The following is a 16,088-nucleotide window of genomic DNA, read 5'->3' as shown; positions in this document are numbered from 1 at the left end:
CCTCCAGAGAAGTGGTTCTGCTTTTATTCTTCTTTTACCTCAGAGTCACAACGTAGTTGGAACTATGAAATTGCTGCAAAGCAAATGGAACAAGAATGATTCAACACTACTCATTCGTGATTGTTGGCAAAAAATTATGCAGCAAACATGACCAATGCAAAAAGTGAAGGCAGGAAGATAAACACGAGTTTTGACTGTTGAGTGATCCATCACTGAAAAGTTGCATTGGGTGAGAAACTTTTGATGGCTAAAGACTGTACTGTCCCGTAATGTTCCATAATTCAAGTTTAACCATCGGGGCAAACTACCAAAGTTATTTAACTTATTTATGCCTGGTTCAAAAAAGGTAACCAAGACTTGCTCATCGTGTGCGTTTCATCATAACAACAAATCTGCGGCTTATAGATTTTGTGTTGCTTTGCCAATGAGACCATTTTCAAATCATCCCTGGTTGGCAGATAATATCAACCGTAATTCAAGTAGCCTAAAGTAAGCTCTTAAGACTTACTCTCAGAAATACAGCTTTTGGTATTCAATCAAGCTAATGCACCTTTTGTTACTAAGGAACTTTAGATTCAATGGACTGGATTAGAATGAAGGACTATCGCAGAGCTCAAAATTACCAAAGCTCTTCGTTTCATTTCTATAATTTCGCATTAGCAGCTTTAGCGGAAGAACATTCCAAGTTTCTCTTCCGCCTGGTATTCGATCATAATTTTGGAACTTTTTATCACCTTTTATCGCATAAGTTTGTAAGGGAGTCTGAATTTACTTCTTATACTTCATATGTTCCTAGAGTACAAATGCGATCCTTCGTTCTTTACTCAACATACATTGCCAAATTCCATAACTTACCGGCTAGTAAAATTTTAACTGTGGCTGAACCTAACACAAGAAAACAAAGCAAGACTTTTTAAAACCAATTTCATGGAATACTATACTATATTCGAGCGGCAAACTCAAACTTATTTCGAACCAACTTTTTAATCAAACATATATGTTGGGAAATTAGCCCCCAGCATCGGTTAGAAACCCGTAAAAAATGTAGCACATGACCCCAAAATATGCCATTTCAAATTCCTAAATACTGCAACAATATGAACGAAATGTTCCTAAAATTAATTCCTATACCAGGACTAACGTTTAATGTATGCAAAATATGTCTGGAGAGCAATATTCTCTAGCACATTAGGGCTGCATATCTCGCTTCCTCCCTTGAGGCAAAGTGTTGACTTGATATTGCGGGATCACTTTCCTTTCTTTGTACTTTGGGGTTCAACAAATTGTCCACAATCGTAAAAAAAACGGTCTTTTGACGCCTTTGACCGCATGTTTAATGTCGGCTTGTTCAAGTGTCGCTCTAAATTATCAAGATTTATGGAAATTCAACAATTCGGGAAGTGAATAAACGAGAAAGGAACGATGAACCTCAATTCAAAGTCAAGTTCAAGTCTATCATCGAAGCAACACTCTCTTGGGCATTGACTCCCAGGAGAAAATAAAATCACCCTCGAATTAATGCTAATTAGGCCGAGATTAGATTTTTTGTCAAGATGCTAAAGGGTCAGTATACCATTTTCAAGTCTATGAAGCGTTCTTTTTTGTCTTAAAACAGTTCCATTATGGGCAAAGTCTCGTTCGTTGGAAAGCTTGAACCATGAATCCCGAGAATTAGTCCAACATTTGAATCGAGAAACTTTCTCGTGAAATATTTTTTCTCGCGAATATTTCGAAACTAAGTGTTATCCGTTGTTGAGTAAGAGTGAATGAACTCACGCTAACCCTTATCGACAAATCTACTTTATGCAATATTTTTCTTAATGCGTAAAAAAAAGAAACGATAATATAACAACTTGCATTTCGATCACTGAAAAATTTCTCCTGCTGAGTGAATGAGCGAGAACAATAGAAACTAAACATTGTATTTTCGTGAACAAAAAAAACAATATTGGCTACTTTTCCAAGCATATCAAGCACAAGCTCACATTTGCTTGTTTCTTGTTTCATTTCAAACATACATATCACTTTCGATTTTACAATTTGCCAAAGGTCATGACAATGAAATTGAGTTTTCTACTTTTGATTGACCTGCTTTAACGCCAAACTTCGGATCGATAGAGGGCTTAATGATGCAGCCATACTGAAGATTCAGAGGTCCTCGTATTTGTACCACCTTTTTGTTCCAATTCTGAGCGAGCCAGCTTTCCACACGCATCCTACTCCAATATCGTGGCACCCTTAATCAAGCTTGATACCTCCTGCTTGAGTGAGTCCGTCACTCCTAGCCTTACATTGAGTACCACCATTTCTGTGTGGTTGTGAGTGTGTGTGAGTGTGTCTCTCATGAGACCACAACTAATTATCACCCATCCTGAGAATGATTGACATAAAACCTTGGTTTGGTACTCTCAGGAGGATTCTCTTGTGGGGAAACAAACACCAAAAAAGAAGTTCGAATTGGAACAACCACCGACATTGCGGTTCGTTCTCGCCAATCATATTCAGACCACCTCGACAAGGTCTTATTAGTTTGTCCCTCTTCTGGGAGTGGAACATAAACAGGGGTCTAGGGGTTCACATGGCATGATTTAGGGGCTCAAACTCTTGCACCCAGGTTTAGGAGCTTTCTAGGGCCTCATTTCTTCATTGGGTTTGTACCACCAGATAAGCGTATGAAGGCTTGAAATCCATGAAATGGGAAAGATAATGTCGGTCTCAAGCGAGGAAAAATGATGCATTTCCGCCGAATTGAAAGTGGAATTTGAATGGACATGGAATTTTTATGGCTAATTTTGAAGGAAGCGGCCATTAATATAAGCCTTTCAATTTCAAGTGCCTTTAGAGCCTCGGCCTTTTCACAAAGAAAGTCATATTCTCCGAGGGCGCGGTAAATTTCAATGATTAATTTTTAAAATAATTCACTTCATGAGGGCCATTTAAGTTGGCCATTTAGCACGAGGGCACTAATTGAACAAGTTGCGGAGAAGTTTATTTATAGTGGCTTCTCTTGTTTAGATAAGTTGCCCGTGGGAATTTGCAAATCTGAGCCTGGTCCCGAAAGTCCTACCGAGGTATTAATAATCAAGAGAATGGACATGGCTTGGGAAAATTTTGGACAGATTTTCTGGCCCAACCAAAGTTTGGTGACACACATTGGATGGTCGGAAAGCGACTAAATGAATGAATAATTGATCACGAATCTGAGAACTTGTGAAGCTTGAGTCGTTTGCATTATCAACAGAACTACTGTTTGTGTGCACAAATCCATCGGACTAATGAGTCCAACCGAGACCGGAAATGGATCACAGAGCCATCTTCAAGGTAAAACGACGCCATTACTTAAAAGCTTGAACGGAGTTGAAGTGCAACACTCACGTTGTTCCACTTTTGGCGTTGAAGCGTCCAACATTCCGCAAGTTTGTGAAGAAAGTTTCCAACTCGCTTGCCCTCTGGATGGATGAAGAAGCTCATTGAAAAATTCCACTGCATATTTTAACTGACATTCCTGACTGTGCATACATCATAAGTTACCCCTCCTCTGGCCGTGTGTACCCGTTGACATGCCCACCAAGACAACCGTTTCACATATTGGAGGGGACAAAAAGCAATATTTGATGAAGGATCATCATTATGAATTCATGAGACTTGAGTTTCCTCCATCAACTTCAAAATATATTCTCCGAAGTTCCACGTCAACAAATTCCGACCAAAATGAAGTCCGACTTTACCTCAAAACTGCTGTTTCCCAGGCTGCTCTCGTTTCGCCCAATTCAACAATGTGGCTGGTTCTGGAATCTGGATAGGGCTGGCTATTCAGGCAGCTTGTAGGTGTTGTCATATTGGGTAAGCCGGACTTGTCGATCAACTAAAAAAAACATCTTTCCATTCAAAGCCAGGTTGAAGGTTATGCTGGAAACCAGTCAGGGATCATTGAATTTTGGAACGAAAATCCGTAGTGATCAAAAAGTTTTGGAGGAGATATCAAAGCTCATCAAGGCATTGTTCGCCAAGGTTCGGCCTAGGGTAGGAAAGGTGGTTGGCTGGTTGGTTAGTAGGTGTCTCAGGAGAAGAAAAGCTATTCATCTTCATGTCCCAAAGTTTGTTGAGAAGGGAAAGAGGAAACTTGCCTCCATGGAACACGGTCGGAACAAGGGCCAAAAGCGAGTTTGTGAGAATCAAGAGCGAAGTTGTGATACCAGCAAGCGCGAACGTGATTCAATTCCGAACCCGGAATTGTTCTCCGACTTTCATCCCTTTTGGACTGGAATGCAGTGAATCTGCTTGAAAACCAGTGCTCCTGCCCCCCCCCCCAATGATTGATGAACCCAATATGTGGAACTATACCCCCCTTCGTTCCAATCTAAAGATGCTCAAGCTAGCTGCTTGATTTCAATTGTGTTCCCATTGTGATTACAGACTCTTCATGCAATGTGACCCTGGGATTGGAGAGTGGAACCGTGGATGATACTGATATGACCGCATCGTCCTCGTTTGATCATCATAGCACTGGACCCCAAAATGCCAGGTAATCATAGACAATTGAGCTAGATAAGGGGAAGAAGTCACCCCTGACAGGCCGACAATATATTGGACAATTTGCCAACGATCACGGGGAAAGTTTGGCCAACTTACACGATAATTTTCGACATTATCATAAATATCCGATTCGAGAACCCCATTCACTACGGCTCTTCCTACACAAAAACTACGAAAGATCGGACAAATAAAGTGAAATGATCCCTTCCATGATTAACGATCGATTTGATATCAGGCACCGTTAGTTGAGCTCAAGCGAATATATCTGATTTGACCTCGCTTTTATGTCTAATGTCAAAAGCAAAAAAAGGTGTACTTGACTTGTTTTGTAACAACACCGACTTGACAATTGAAACCAAACCCACAATATATTATGCCTATCTTTGAAGAGCCCCTAAGTGCTTGATTGTCACCCAAACCCAATGGATTTCTTTGTCAAAGTCATCAGGGTTACTATTTCAAGCAAAAACCGACCTGGTTGGCCTTCTTGTTTTGGGGAACTGTACTGAATAACGTCTATGAGCACTACTACACGATTTAATTAGAAGTCGCAAAGGAACTGGTCCATTGAGCCATTATTATTTCTGACGAAATGATATCCAGTTTTGTAGACCTTGTCAGTCAGATATCACGAGTTTTAGGAATCAACCTTTATTAACGCCAAAGAAAACTTGCATGAAAGTCGTAAAAACTGTAACGCCGAACATCAACAACGAGGACAGCATTGTTCGGACAGTAGTAGCCTCACCTGATGTTTAACTGCCATCTAATATTCATTGCCAATAAATACAATCGAGGTTACGTAGTTATTTACGAACGAGTTGGAGCTAGCCATCCATTTTTTTTTTACAAGCGATCTGATTATCGGTTATTCCCCTTCCTCTGATTCAAAGTTGGAACGAACCAAATTGAATCGGCCTAAATTTAGCGCCGAACAAACATGAAAGAGGGCTTTCTTTCTTAAATCTCCTTGGAACAGACAAGAAAATATTCACAAAGGGAATCGGCTCACTCGATTTGTTCAGCCATGGATTTGAAAATGTAGGCCACAATTTGAGTAAATCATTGGGTGCTGCAGAGTGCTATACCTGGAACAAGCCTACACGTCCTTTTCTTGCTAAGATATTTGTCTATCCACTGGTTCCTTCCTCCGGTGAATGTGTCTTGTTCGTCAGGATTTTTTGCCCCACATTTGTGTACTGAATGGAGAAGCGGGCTTCTTTGAATAAGTGCTGACCTCGTTAAGCGGCGACAAATTCCGACACCAAATCTCTCTCTTTCTCCTCCGGCGTCTTCTTTCATCCATTCGGGTCCAAGCTTGAATTCCGTTCATTCTCCTGCTCACATTATTCTCGTACCTTTCAATGCCAACCTAAGGTGCAGGATAGAGGAGAGAATGAACAGAGGCTTGGACGGTTGTGGTCCCTATTTGGCGAGTTATAATGTCTTCCTGCTTAGTCGTCGTAGGGTTCTAGTCCCCGCTATTGGCCTTTGTGATGAAGGCTGCTGGTGGATAGGAGTCGGCTCTGTCAGCACTACTCGAATATTTGCTCCGTCTTGAAGCCCCACTTCCTCCTCGGGATACACTTCATTTCTGGGAACGATTTAAATAGGCAATCTGTCTGCTTGGCTGGAGGGGGTTTCTTTCCAAAGAAACGCTCGCTTCATCGTCCTTGTCGTCTTTGCCGGCCTTTTCCCGCAATCATAGTTCTTGTTGGAAAGGCTGAAGGTCTCTCTCCTTCAGGCTCTGAGGATCTTGGAACAGGCAATTTGTTCCAAGTACGTCTACCGCATTATTCGTGGCATTTTTGCAATGCGCAAACAATGGACGTGTTCACGGCAGGTCGTCCGGCCAAAAGGAGAGATATTGTTTCAAACCTAGCTAAATGGGATTAGGACCATTTTTTAATGAGGTATTTGTTCAGCGGTCATAGCAAAAGGAATGGCAAGACAGATTCGGAGTGGATTTGTACGTTTGTACATTTGGCACATTTTTTGAAATTCTCAATGGAATTTTAACCTGGATTCTCTAAAAGCCTTTTGTCCCTGAACCTTACTTCGTCAAACTTTGGACCCGAATGGAAAGAGAGCTCTTCCCAACAATTGACCACGTTTTCTTTTCAAAGCATTGTGTTTTTGTGCTCAACGTTTTTTTCAAATGGACCTTTCGGGGCCTCAAAGTAGCGTAGATTCTCACACTGAGAAAAAAATGGCTAAACACCTTTAGCTTAAACTCTAGTCCATTTCTCAGATTGAAAAGGAAAAGCACCTCAGTTTCACATAGTGGCACACGACAAAGCTTAATAGCTTCCAAACATATTGAATCCATTGAGTTCCTCGTTCTCTCTATCCTTCTTCCGAGCCAACAAGATATCATTTTTTGAACACCCTAGAGACACATATTCTTTGGAGGGTTGAGGAGAAATGCTCACTTTCCCCTAAGGAGACGATTCAGTGTTCAAAATACGAGTCCGAATTGCCTCCATTCGCTCAATAGACATCGTTCCCAAAGTACGTAAGAAGTAGGGATTGGTCCACCATATTTGAAGGAATCAAAACAAGAGGATGGATAACAAAATATGAAGAAAAAAATGTGTGCAAGCGGTGGACACGATTGTAATCTAGAATGAAATTATGAAACCTCGGCAATCTCACACCTTATTTTGCCTCTCCGACTTTCAAATCAACGTGGTTCATTTTCTGGCAATCTAAATTGCTGTCCGTGGAAAGTTGTTCCAAGTGGTTGTTGGTTTGTGTTGGTGTAGCGTGAAAGATCTCATTTCCCTCCCTCTCTTTGGGCGGACGAGAACTCTGTTCCCCCCTTTGACTGCTCTGGCTATAGATTGGTGTTCCACTTGAAGTTGCTCAGGATAGTAGTTAGTATGGTATTTCTAGTTCCACTTCTCCCAACGTCCCCAACCATTGAAGCGATAAGACGAACTTTCAGCACGTTCGTAGCAACAACAACAACAACATTAACAGCAATATGGTTGTAGTGTGCCGGCCGATCCTCATGTACTCTTCTTTTTCGTCCCTAACTAGGTTCTTGTCCGAACTAACTAGTAAACACGGAGTGGACGTAGTAACCGTAATGTTATATACTAGAGTACTAGCCTGCCACGTGAGCCTGGCTCTCTCTACTTTTTCGGGGTTTGGTGGTGGACCCTAACTGCCCCATTTGCAGGCTCTCATTTCCTGATTAAACACAACCTCTTGCTTACTGTACACCATTTGTTGCTTTTTGGCACGAGTTTCCTGACAAATAGATTAATGGAGATCCCGTGTTTAGTTCCAGATTTGAGACTCATTTTCCTGCGAATGAGTCCAACGCCCCTCGTGCTTTCTGTCTCTTTCTGTCTCTTTCTCTTTTGCTCCTTTAACATCTTAAATGGGAGCAACCCTTCTATCTTATTAGGAGCCCAAGTCTCTCATTTCCTTTGAAAACTCGTCGTCATCATCCAAATTGACTTTGTTAACGTTTTTTTTCATTTCATTTTAGATTAAACGTGGACGTTCGTGGGGGAGCTTGGTGCCCCAAACAAGCGGTTCATGAGGGCGTCAAGGAATGGATCCAAGTTGATTTGAAGAAGATCCACATTATCACAGGCATTGTCACACAGGTGAGATAACTGGCTGTCATTGGTTGTCTGTTATATTTCATCCCTGAGGGGAGATGCGCAAATCAGTGGTAGTGTCTCGGTGGCCTTCTCTAAAATGGTCGATGCGACTCGATCCAGAGGCTTTTTACTACTTATTAGACTTTCTCGATCGGCCCGATGAGGAGCAGGCGGAACGTTCTTCGTAATTTGAGCTATTGTCCGCCCATTGATCTCGCTCGAAATGACAATCTTGACATCACAATTGGGAGGTTTCTTTTGAACGGATGCCAATGTACTCAAATTGTCCTCGTCGGGCTCGTAGTCATAGACAGTGTGAATTGAGAAGGGCTGATGAGCGAGCCGAGGTTTGGATGGGTAGGTAATGGCCACGCCAAAGAAATGCTCCTTGTACTTGAACTGTGAATCAGTTGGGCTGCCATTTTGAAACTGGCGGTTCTTCAGGGGTGCCTCTGAGTCGGGTGGAACAATTTCGAGCGTATATTCCACGTTCATTTTGTTGCACGATTGTCCCTGTCGATGGTGTACAAACGGTGCCAGGGGAGCGTCGGTCCATTCCACCAGGATCACTCCATCTCTAAATGGATCATGAGAGATTTGGGTTTCCACCGGCTTCCACAGCATCTGGTAATCCTTGTCAAACAAGGAGACCAAGCGAAGACCCTCGGCTACACCGTTGGAGCACGCCAGAAGCGTGATGAGAAGACCAAGATCTCGACTGTTCTTATCAAAGAACACATCAAAGAACGGCTCAACCCCGCTCTGACGACCTAGGAACTCGGCCACTGGCTTGGGAACATGATGCTTCACGTTCGTAGGTTCGTGGATGCATTTCCGAACATAATCTTGGCATTCTCCCATGAACCGATGAAATGAGCTCAGGTGAGAGGAGCATGTGATCCATAACAGAGTGTAGAGCGTGCACACGACATAGCCAAACATGGCAGTGGTGGCTAGGACGACAATGAGGCGGTAGAAACGCGCTAATGGAACCACACAGAGGTAATGTTGCGAGAACACTTGGCAGTGGATTTCCTCTTGGGAAAGGCCAAAGCACTGCAAAAACACGAGACCACTGGCTATGAGCAGCCCGAAACCCAATTGGATGATGGATTTAGCAATGAAGGCGAAGTAAATGCCATTGCTGTCACGGAACATTTGAAGGATTTCGTGGGAACTCCTGGCCTTCTCCTTCTCAAAGGCTTCCACATCTTCACGGTCCAGAGAGTCCTTGACGAGGAGCGTGTAGAAAGCATTCATTCGCTTCAGAACACCAAAGAACCTTTTTTTCATTTCGGTGGTGGAGATCAAGAAAAGGAAGAAAAGAAAAAAGAGAGCGAGAGTGAGTGAGGGTAGTTGATGATGCAAATTTGTCGATGTGAAAAATGACACTCTCATTTGAAGAGAGATTTCCTGTGGAGATCCCCGTTCTCTTTCTTTCTTTCTTTCCCTCTCCTCAAACTCAAGAGAGTGGTGTCATTCTTTTTCCAATTTTTCTTAGCTGCGTCTCTCTCTTTCCAGAGAGAGGGAGAGACAGAGAGAAAGACAGAATCGGGAGAGTGAAGAAAAACTCACCTTAGACACATCCTCTCTATCCCAACCAAGGGCAATGGGCACAAGATCAACAGAAAGGGGAGAAAAACCATCGAATCATGGATGAAATTCATCGTGCAGAACTTCCGCAGATAGAAATGATGATAGCGCATCTGTAAAAAAAAGTGGAACAGAATCATCCATGTTCTCAAGAAGTGCCTCAAAGTCAAGATTGAGGAAGCGAGCCACTCGATATTGGTTCACTGGTTACAATTCTGCCAAAGAACTTTGAGGCAATGTGAGATCCGTAGCGGTTTAAACAACTGACCGGGGATTGGTCCACGAGGGATAAATTCCGGAAGCTCGGATGGTCTTGGTTCAAAGTGCATTCCACAGGAGTGTTGGACACCATATTGAAAGGCAGGGAGATCATTCCTAGAATGAACCAAGGGTTGAGATCGGAATTAGCTCCCCCATTCAAGATTGTGCGACCGGAAAGCCAAAGCCTTTCTCTTTTGTGCTCCGGTCGTTCCACTTCCACTTCCACATCCACATTCACCACCATCCTTGGACTTCAAGTGTCCATTTGGGGGAACCAAATAAATTGAGAATTCAACAGGGGAGGAACATTCATAATTGTAACCGGAAACCCAGACTCGCTGCTGAACCTACAACCCGCTCAGACTTCGTTCCCCCTTCTGTTTTAATCAAGAGAGCGTGATTGCATTTTCATGATCTGTCTCCGAAATCCACCAAAGCTTAGTAGCCGAGTTGAGTTCGTGCAATGCATGCGCTGGCCCAAGAATGAATGCCATTTAATGTGCAACACTGGGCGTGTGGGTGAGTTAGGGGCGGTTGGGGTGAGAGAGAGCAAGGTATTGTGTTTGGGTGACTCGGTTACCAAGGATCATGGTTCCATAAAGAAGCTTGTCTTCCAAATCCTCCCACCAGGGGTTGAAGGCCTTTTGGGCTTCACTCTTCTGAAGCGTGCCTTTCATGATTTTCTCGAGAGCTGAAGCCATTTTGCGCAATTATTCACGAGCTGCCGATGTTCCAACACCACTGATATTGAAATTGATGCTTGATGGTGAATGAGGGAAGTTCGCATCTTGGAGATAAGGCCATCGCACCTATCTTCAAGCTCTTTGGAGCCTGTTTCTATCCACACTGAAGAGTCCTTAATCCTGGGATTTCCTCACCACCGATCCAAGGGACAGCAGACAAAGTCGAGCACATCATGTTGTTCTCAGCGCGTGTGTTTACTTGTGTCTCTACGAACGTTGCAGAACCCACCATTAATGTCAATAGTAAATGCAACAACCCCTTCAACCAATTGTCACAATAGCCAGCCGTCGAAAGATGGAGCCAAGGTCAGCAAGGTGATTTAGGAGTCGAATGTTTTACCAATGAACTAGAGCTCTCTGAAGTGAGAGCCATAAATAGTGCGTGTTCCTGACCTAAGTGAACAATGGCAGCCTCATTGACCAGGGAGTTCTACTCTCAACGCACTACCTACATAGGTTCGAGTCCAACCCAAAGAAGGAGGAAGAGAGTGGAGACTTCACGCCACAGAGAAGAGGATCGTCGAGGATGTCAATATTGACTTTTCCTGACTCTTGACTGCAATTGAGAGCTAACACGATCGATTACCACCATCCTCAAAGCTTCAAAATGAAACACCGACCGTCAATGGCATCTGTGAATTGTTCTCCATCTGTATTCTAGGGACGATATGGCAAGGGCAAGGGTCGCGAATTCGTTGAGAACTTCATGATCGAATACAAACGGCCCGGATTGGATGAGTGGAAAGTGTATTCGAATCAAAAAGGAAAACGGGTAAGTTTTCGAAAAAAACTAGCACAACGATGAAGGTCGAATTGTCGATGTTTCACTCGTTTCAGATATTCCAAGGGAATTCCGATACCCTTACTCCTCGCTACACTGTTTTGGACCCCCCTATCTTTGGCAGTCATGTTCGCATTATTCCCCATAGTATTCATCCGCGAATTGTTTGCCTCCGGTTGGAGCTTCATGGGTGCTTGGATCAAAGTAAGTGCATCAGGATTCTTCAAATTATTGCTTGAAAAGAGAATATTCACTGACAATGAAGGGACATAATGAGTGTGATAAGGTCCCATGTATACGTCATACGTCAAGCAAGCGGAGGGTTGCGGGTGTGGGGGCCCTGATGGCGAAAGAAGGCGAGTAAAGTCAACACCATGCCTTGAAGTCTTCATATTTGCGAAAGGCTTTTTTCAATTTGATAATGACGACCCCTTCTCTAAACGCAATGTTTTCTTCCGCACCCACAATTATATGGCAAACTCTCGCTACCTTAGGCAAATTTGCTCTGTGAAAATCGATAGATTACAATTTGGAACGAATGAACAGTCAAATGGTCCTCGTCGTTCTCCCTATCTAAACCCTCTATTTACTATTGAGGTCACACGGAGAATGATGAACACCGAGCATTTGTCAATAGCTAAGTAACGGAACCACTCATGACCTGTCTCGGTTTTTGGAAACAGGAAGTATCTGAAGTCTCCTCTTAGAGGCTTTTTTCCAAGAGGAACGAGAGGTCTTGGTTGAGTCGCGAAGTACAGCACTGTAGGGCCCTAACCTAGATCCACAGTAAAATGATACTGGGAAGTTGTCAATGAACAGAATCGTGACAGGTTCCAGGAGTTTATGAGTTGTCACGGTAAAGAGGCCATCATGAGGCTACTGGATATTGAGGACAGCCATAAATAGAGGCTCTTGCCACTTCTCTCTTTTCCGTGATTTGTGTTCTCGGTCCAATAAGAGCAGTCAATTAGACAATCAGAACGAGACATGCGAACATGTTGTAATATTAATCTTAATATCTAGGCGGCATTTTGGCATACTCTTCGCCTTCCCCGGATCTACCGGGAACCTCGAATATTGCCCTAGATAATCGTCAAGAATGGTGGTCCGAGCAAGATCGAGGGATCCTCAATGACGGTTATCTTGGACAGGATGTCCTTTCCTTAACGGATGTTCCCAGTTATGACCAAGGCTGGATGGGTTGGAAGCGAAAAGGCTCGAGCCCAATCGAGCTCATCTTCGAATTCGATGCTCCGCGAAATTTCTCCTTTATCCACATTTTCATCTCGAACCGATTCGAGTTCGAGGTGAGCGTCTTCAAACGGGCCCAAATTTGGTTCAGTGTGGGGGGTGAGCACTATTTGGGCGATCCCGTGACGTTCGAATACATGCCCGATAAGAGTCTCCAAGAATCGAGGAATGTGTCGATTGGACTGAATGGCCGAGTCGGACGATTTGTCAAGGTGCATCTGGTGTTCGAGGCAATTTGGATATTGGTCAGCGAAATCACCTTCGAGTCCACACCCGTGAACGAAGAGATATTGGGCGAGGGAACTTTTTCCACGTTATCCCCTAACCAACAAGGCCCGGTCAGGTCGACCACGAAAAGTTCTTCGATAATAGATACTGCTGAGAGCGCAGAGCAGATGAGCACACCAAGACCGGACGACAATATTCAGCAAGGTAGGACTTATAACAATATGGTTTGAGAGTCCATTACGTCGCTATGCCCGAGGCCTTGTATTATCAGAGTGATGCTTTTCCTTTGCAGTTGCGGAAAATAGTGTGTATTTAGAGGTGATTATCGGCGTCTTGACGGCCGTCACATTGTTACTCCTTTTTCTCTTCATCGTGGTCCTTTGGTATAGTCGAAGGCAGAAGTTACTTCATTCGCCCACCTCAAGATCCTTGAACCCATTTCCAGTGCAACTTAATATGAAGGTGAGATTCAAAAGGGAAGAATACCTTGAGGGAGAAGGATACAATTGATGTTCCTCCCCTCCCTTGGGAAAGGGAAGCAAAAAAGGGCCAAACTTTGTCAGACAAATGCCGTTTCCTAGTTAACCGGCACCGGTTGAATGGATGCATTTCGCCGAGAACTGGCTTCTGACTGACTGACTGACTGGTTACTAATGGGTTCTTTCATACTTCTCGGGTTGTAGGATCTGTTGATGAATTTTTCCACCACCCCAAACGCCGCCAATTCAGGGGAGACTGAGCTCGTGGCCTCGTCGAATTTGATGGTGTCCTCTCCGGCGAATATCACCACCAATCCAAATTATATGAACGGAACCACTGCTGATGAGATCACGACCAGCTTTTATGATACATTCAGAGGCCAGCCCATCTATGAGGAACATCAAGTCTTGGAAGACGCTCGCACGAAGTGGCACTCCACTGGTCATGTGCCAGAGAGCCGATCTCATTTCCGCTCTAGTTTGACCACTGCACCAGGAAACACATTGGCCATGGCAGGAAGTGGCATGCTTGTGAACAATAATGTCACCGAATATGCTAGTGTGGACATTCAGAGCATGACTGCCGCCAACAACGGAATGAGTAGATTTCAGGGTCCAACGGCCGGGACGTTTACGGCAGGCCAGCATTCTAATTACCGAAGCCTCCAACCTCAATCCAATCCTTCGGGGGGCCTATTACGGGGGCCACTACACAATAACAAGCAGACGCTGCCTCAACAACAACATCCGCATCAGCAGCAAGTGTTCAACCTTGGCAATTATTTTCCAAGGGTCTCCTCAGAGCCTCCCAGTCGGAAGAGTTATGGGTCTGTTTCCACCAATGGGAAAGAGAGGTTAGACACGAAGGTAAGGCCAAAACACTGTTGGTAAACAACCTGGCCGAGAAATTGGCTCATAACTCTTCGAACCAGCCCAAGAGGTCAAGCCGCAATGATCGAAGCATGTGCTTTCGATCAAAATGCTGCATTGTGAAAGCGATGTAACAACAGAAATATCATTCACCCTCGGGATTTTTTTTCTTCTGTTATTTCAGCCCCTCGCTCCTCCATCTCAAGGTTTGCCCATGGCTCAGACTTTGTGGAATCTCACCACCTCGGTTCAAGCGTTGTGTAAACAGGTGAATGGTTCCACTTTGGAGGAAGTCCCCAGAAGTCAGCTCCGACTCAAAGAATCCCTCGGCAGAGGATGCTTCGGGGAGGTAGGTCGCTCAATAATTCTCAAATCCTAATCAAAGAAAAACATACGAGCTTTTCAATTCTCTCTCTCTTCTCCTCCTTCTTCTTCCCCCCCCCCCCCCTCATCTAGGTTCTCGTTTGCGAAATCGACACGGCGTATTCAAATGTCCCACAAGCTGTGGCCGTGCGATCTTGCTCCACATTCAACGAGGAACAAGAGGAGTTCCTACGAGAATGTCGCTTTCTTGTCTCGCTCCAGCATCCCAATATTGCTCGATTGGTCGGGGTATCAACCAGTCAAGATCCATTTTGTTCAATCTTAGAGCATTCTGCACAGGGCGACCTCTACCATTTCCTGAGGCAGTACCCTTGCGTGGTGGGATGCCCCTCGAGTTCCCCCACAACTAGCACCCTAACCACCTCCTTGTCACCTCAATCCTCCTCATGTTCCCCTGCTTCGTCGGCCAACAACAATAGAGATGGATCGATCCTGTCTGGTCGAGGCAGTTTGCACACGCCAGTCAACGGCGTGAACACCGTGGTGGCAGCATCCAGTGCAGGGATCTCTTACCACAGATTGCTTGAGATCTCAGCCCAAATCGCGGCTGGGATGCGTTACCTCGAGAGTCGGAACGTGGTGCATAAAGATTTGGCCGCAAGGTAAGCCCCGGATTAGGGAGGACACGAAAGAGGGATGATATGCTTAAATCTACCCCTCCCCTCACACAAAAGGAACATAATATTCAGGGTGTCCATTATCAAAATTTGATAACCAGGCTCAAAGCGAAAAGAGTCTTACAAATGGGAACTTTAAGCAACCCTGACATGTTTTCTTGGAACATGGATGAAGCGAGGGAAAAAGAGGAGGGAGGAGAATTCTTCGTTCCATGCACGTGTGTACCACTTAGTTTGCTCCAGGACCCAAAAGGGATTTTAATTGAAAACCAGTGTTCGATGCTCGTTCGTGCCTCCTACGGCAGACAACAACGTGGAACAAAGTCCTGAGCATCCCAAGATTATCCAGAAAGGGTTGTGCCCGATTATGCATGCAGGGAGATTTCAGAAGTTGGATGGTCTGGCAAAAATTGAAATTTATTAGTTTCTAGAGTAATAGGATAAGTGGAAAGGAACAATGGTCCCTTAATTTATGTGAGGTAAAGAAGAAGTGTCTGCTGATGAATGAAAGCTTGGCATATTGGATCAGTCAAGGACCAGAAAATTGGATCCATCTTCAAGATTCCCGTCTTGATTTGATTGTAGGAATTGCATTGTCACCGAGGGCAACCAAGTCAAAATATCCGACGTGGCCATGGGTATCTCTTTATTCAACAGTGACTACTCCGAGGTCCGAGGTCGGAGCTGTGCCCCCATTCGATGGCAAGCTTGGGAGACAATTTTGTTGG

At 44.3% G+C, this 16,088-nt stretch overlaps 2 protein-coding genes across 3 annotated transcripts in view; one reads left to right on the top strand and one right to left on the bottom strand.

The window, feature by feature from the left end:
• LOC131887895 (discoidin domain-containing receptor 2-like) overlaps positions 1 to 16,088 on the top strand; it is a 38,077-nt gene that overhangs the window by 19,087 nt on the left and 2,902 nt on the right. Inside the window, exons 3-12 of the mRNA XM_059236621.1 lie at positions 4,417 to 4,525; positions 8,036 to 8,156; positions 11,412 to 11,522; positions 11,588 to 11,735; positions 12,555 to 13,214; positions 13,303 to 13,472; positions 13,694 to 14,356; positions 14,544 to 14,708; positions 14,816 to 15,345; positions 15,946 to 16,088. Of these exons, the coding sequence (XP_059092604.1) occupies positions 4,417 to 4,525; positions 8,036 to 8,156; positions 11,412 to 11,522; positions 11,588 to 11,735; positions 12,555 to 13,214; positions 13,303 to 13,472; positions 13,694 to 14,356; positions 14,544 to 14,708; positions 14,816 to 15,345; positions 15,946 to 16,088 (2,820 nt within the window). The remainder of the gene's footprint in view (positions 1 to 4,416; positions 4,526 to 8,035; positions 8,157 to 11,411; positions 11,523 to 11,587; positions 11,736 to 12,554; positions 13,215 to 13,302; positions 13,473 to 13,693; positions 14,357 to 14,543; positions 14,709 to 14,815; positions 15,346 to 15,945) is intronic.
• Positions 8,000 to 11,309, bottom strand: LOC131887897 (uncharacterized). Of its 2 annotated transcripts, XM_059236625.1 has the most exons (4): positions 10,588 to 11,309; positions 10,015 to 10,121; positions 9,729 to 9,859; positions 8,000 to 9,435 (listed from the first exon to the last, which is right to left on the bottom strand). In XM_059236625.1, exons 1-4 carry the CDS (start codon positions 10,706 to 10,708, stop codon positions 8,187 to 8,189), a joined length of 1,608 nt encoding a protein of 535 aa, XP_059092608.1. In that variant the 5' UTR covers positions 10,709 to 11,309; the 3' UTR covers positions 8,000 to 8,186. The 2 variants fall into 2 exon arrangements, with proteins under 2 accessions (XP_059092608.1, XP_059092606.1); XM_059236623.1 differs by having other exon boundaries at positions 10,015 to 10,724.

The sequence above is a fragment of the Tigriopus californicus genome, chromosome 10 (assembly GCF_007210705.1).
Source record: "Tigriopus californicus strain San Diego chromosome 10, Tcal_SD_v2.1, whole genome shotgun sequence".
Taxonomy (NCBI): domain Eukaryota; kingdom Metazoa; phylum Arthropoda; class Copepoda; order Harpacticoida; family Harpacticidae; genus Tigriopus; species Tigriopus californicus.
The sequence above is the reverse complement of the archived record's forward strand: the minus strand, read 5'-3'. Positions and strand labels throughout refer to the sequence as shown.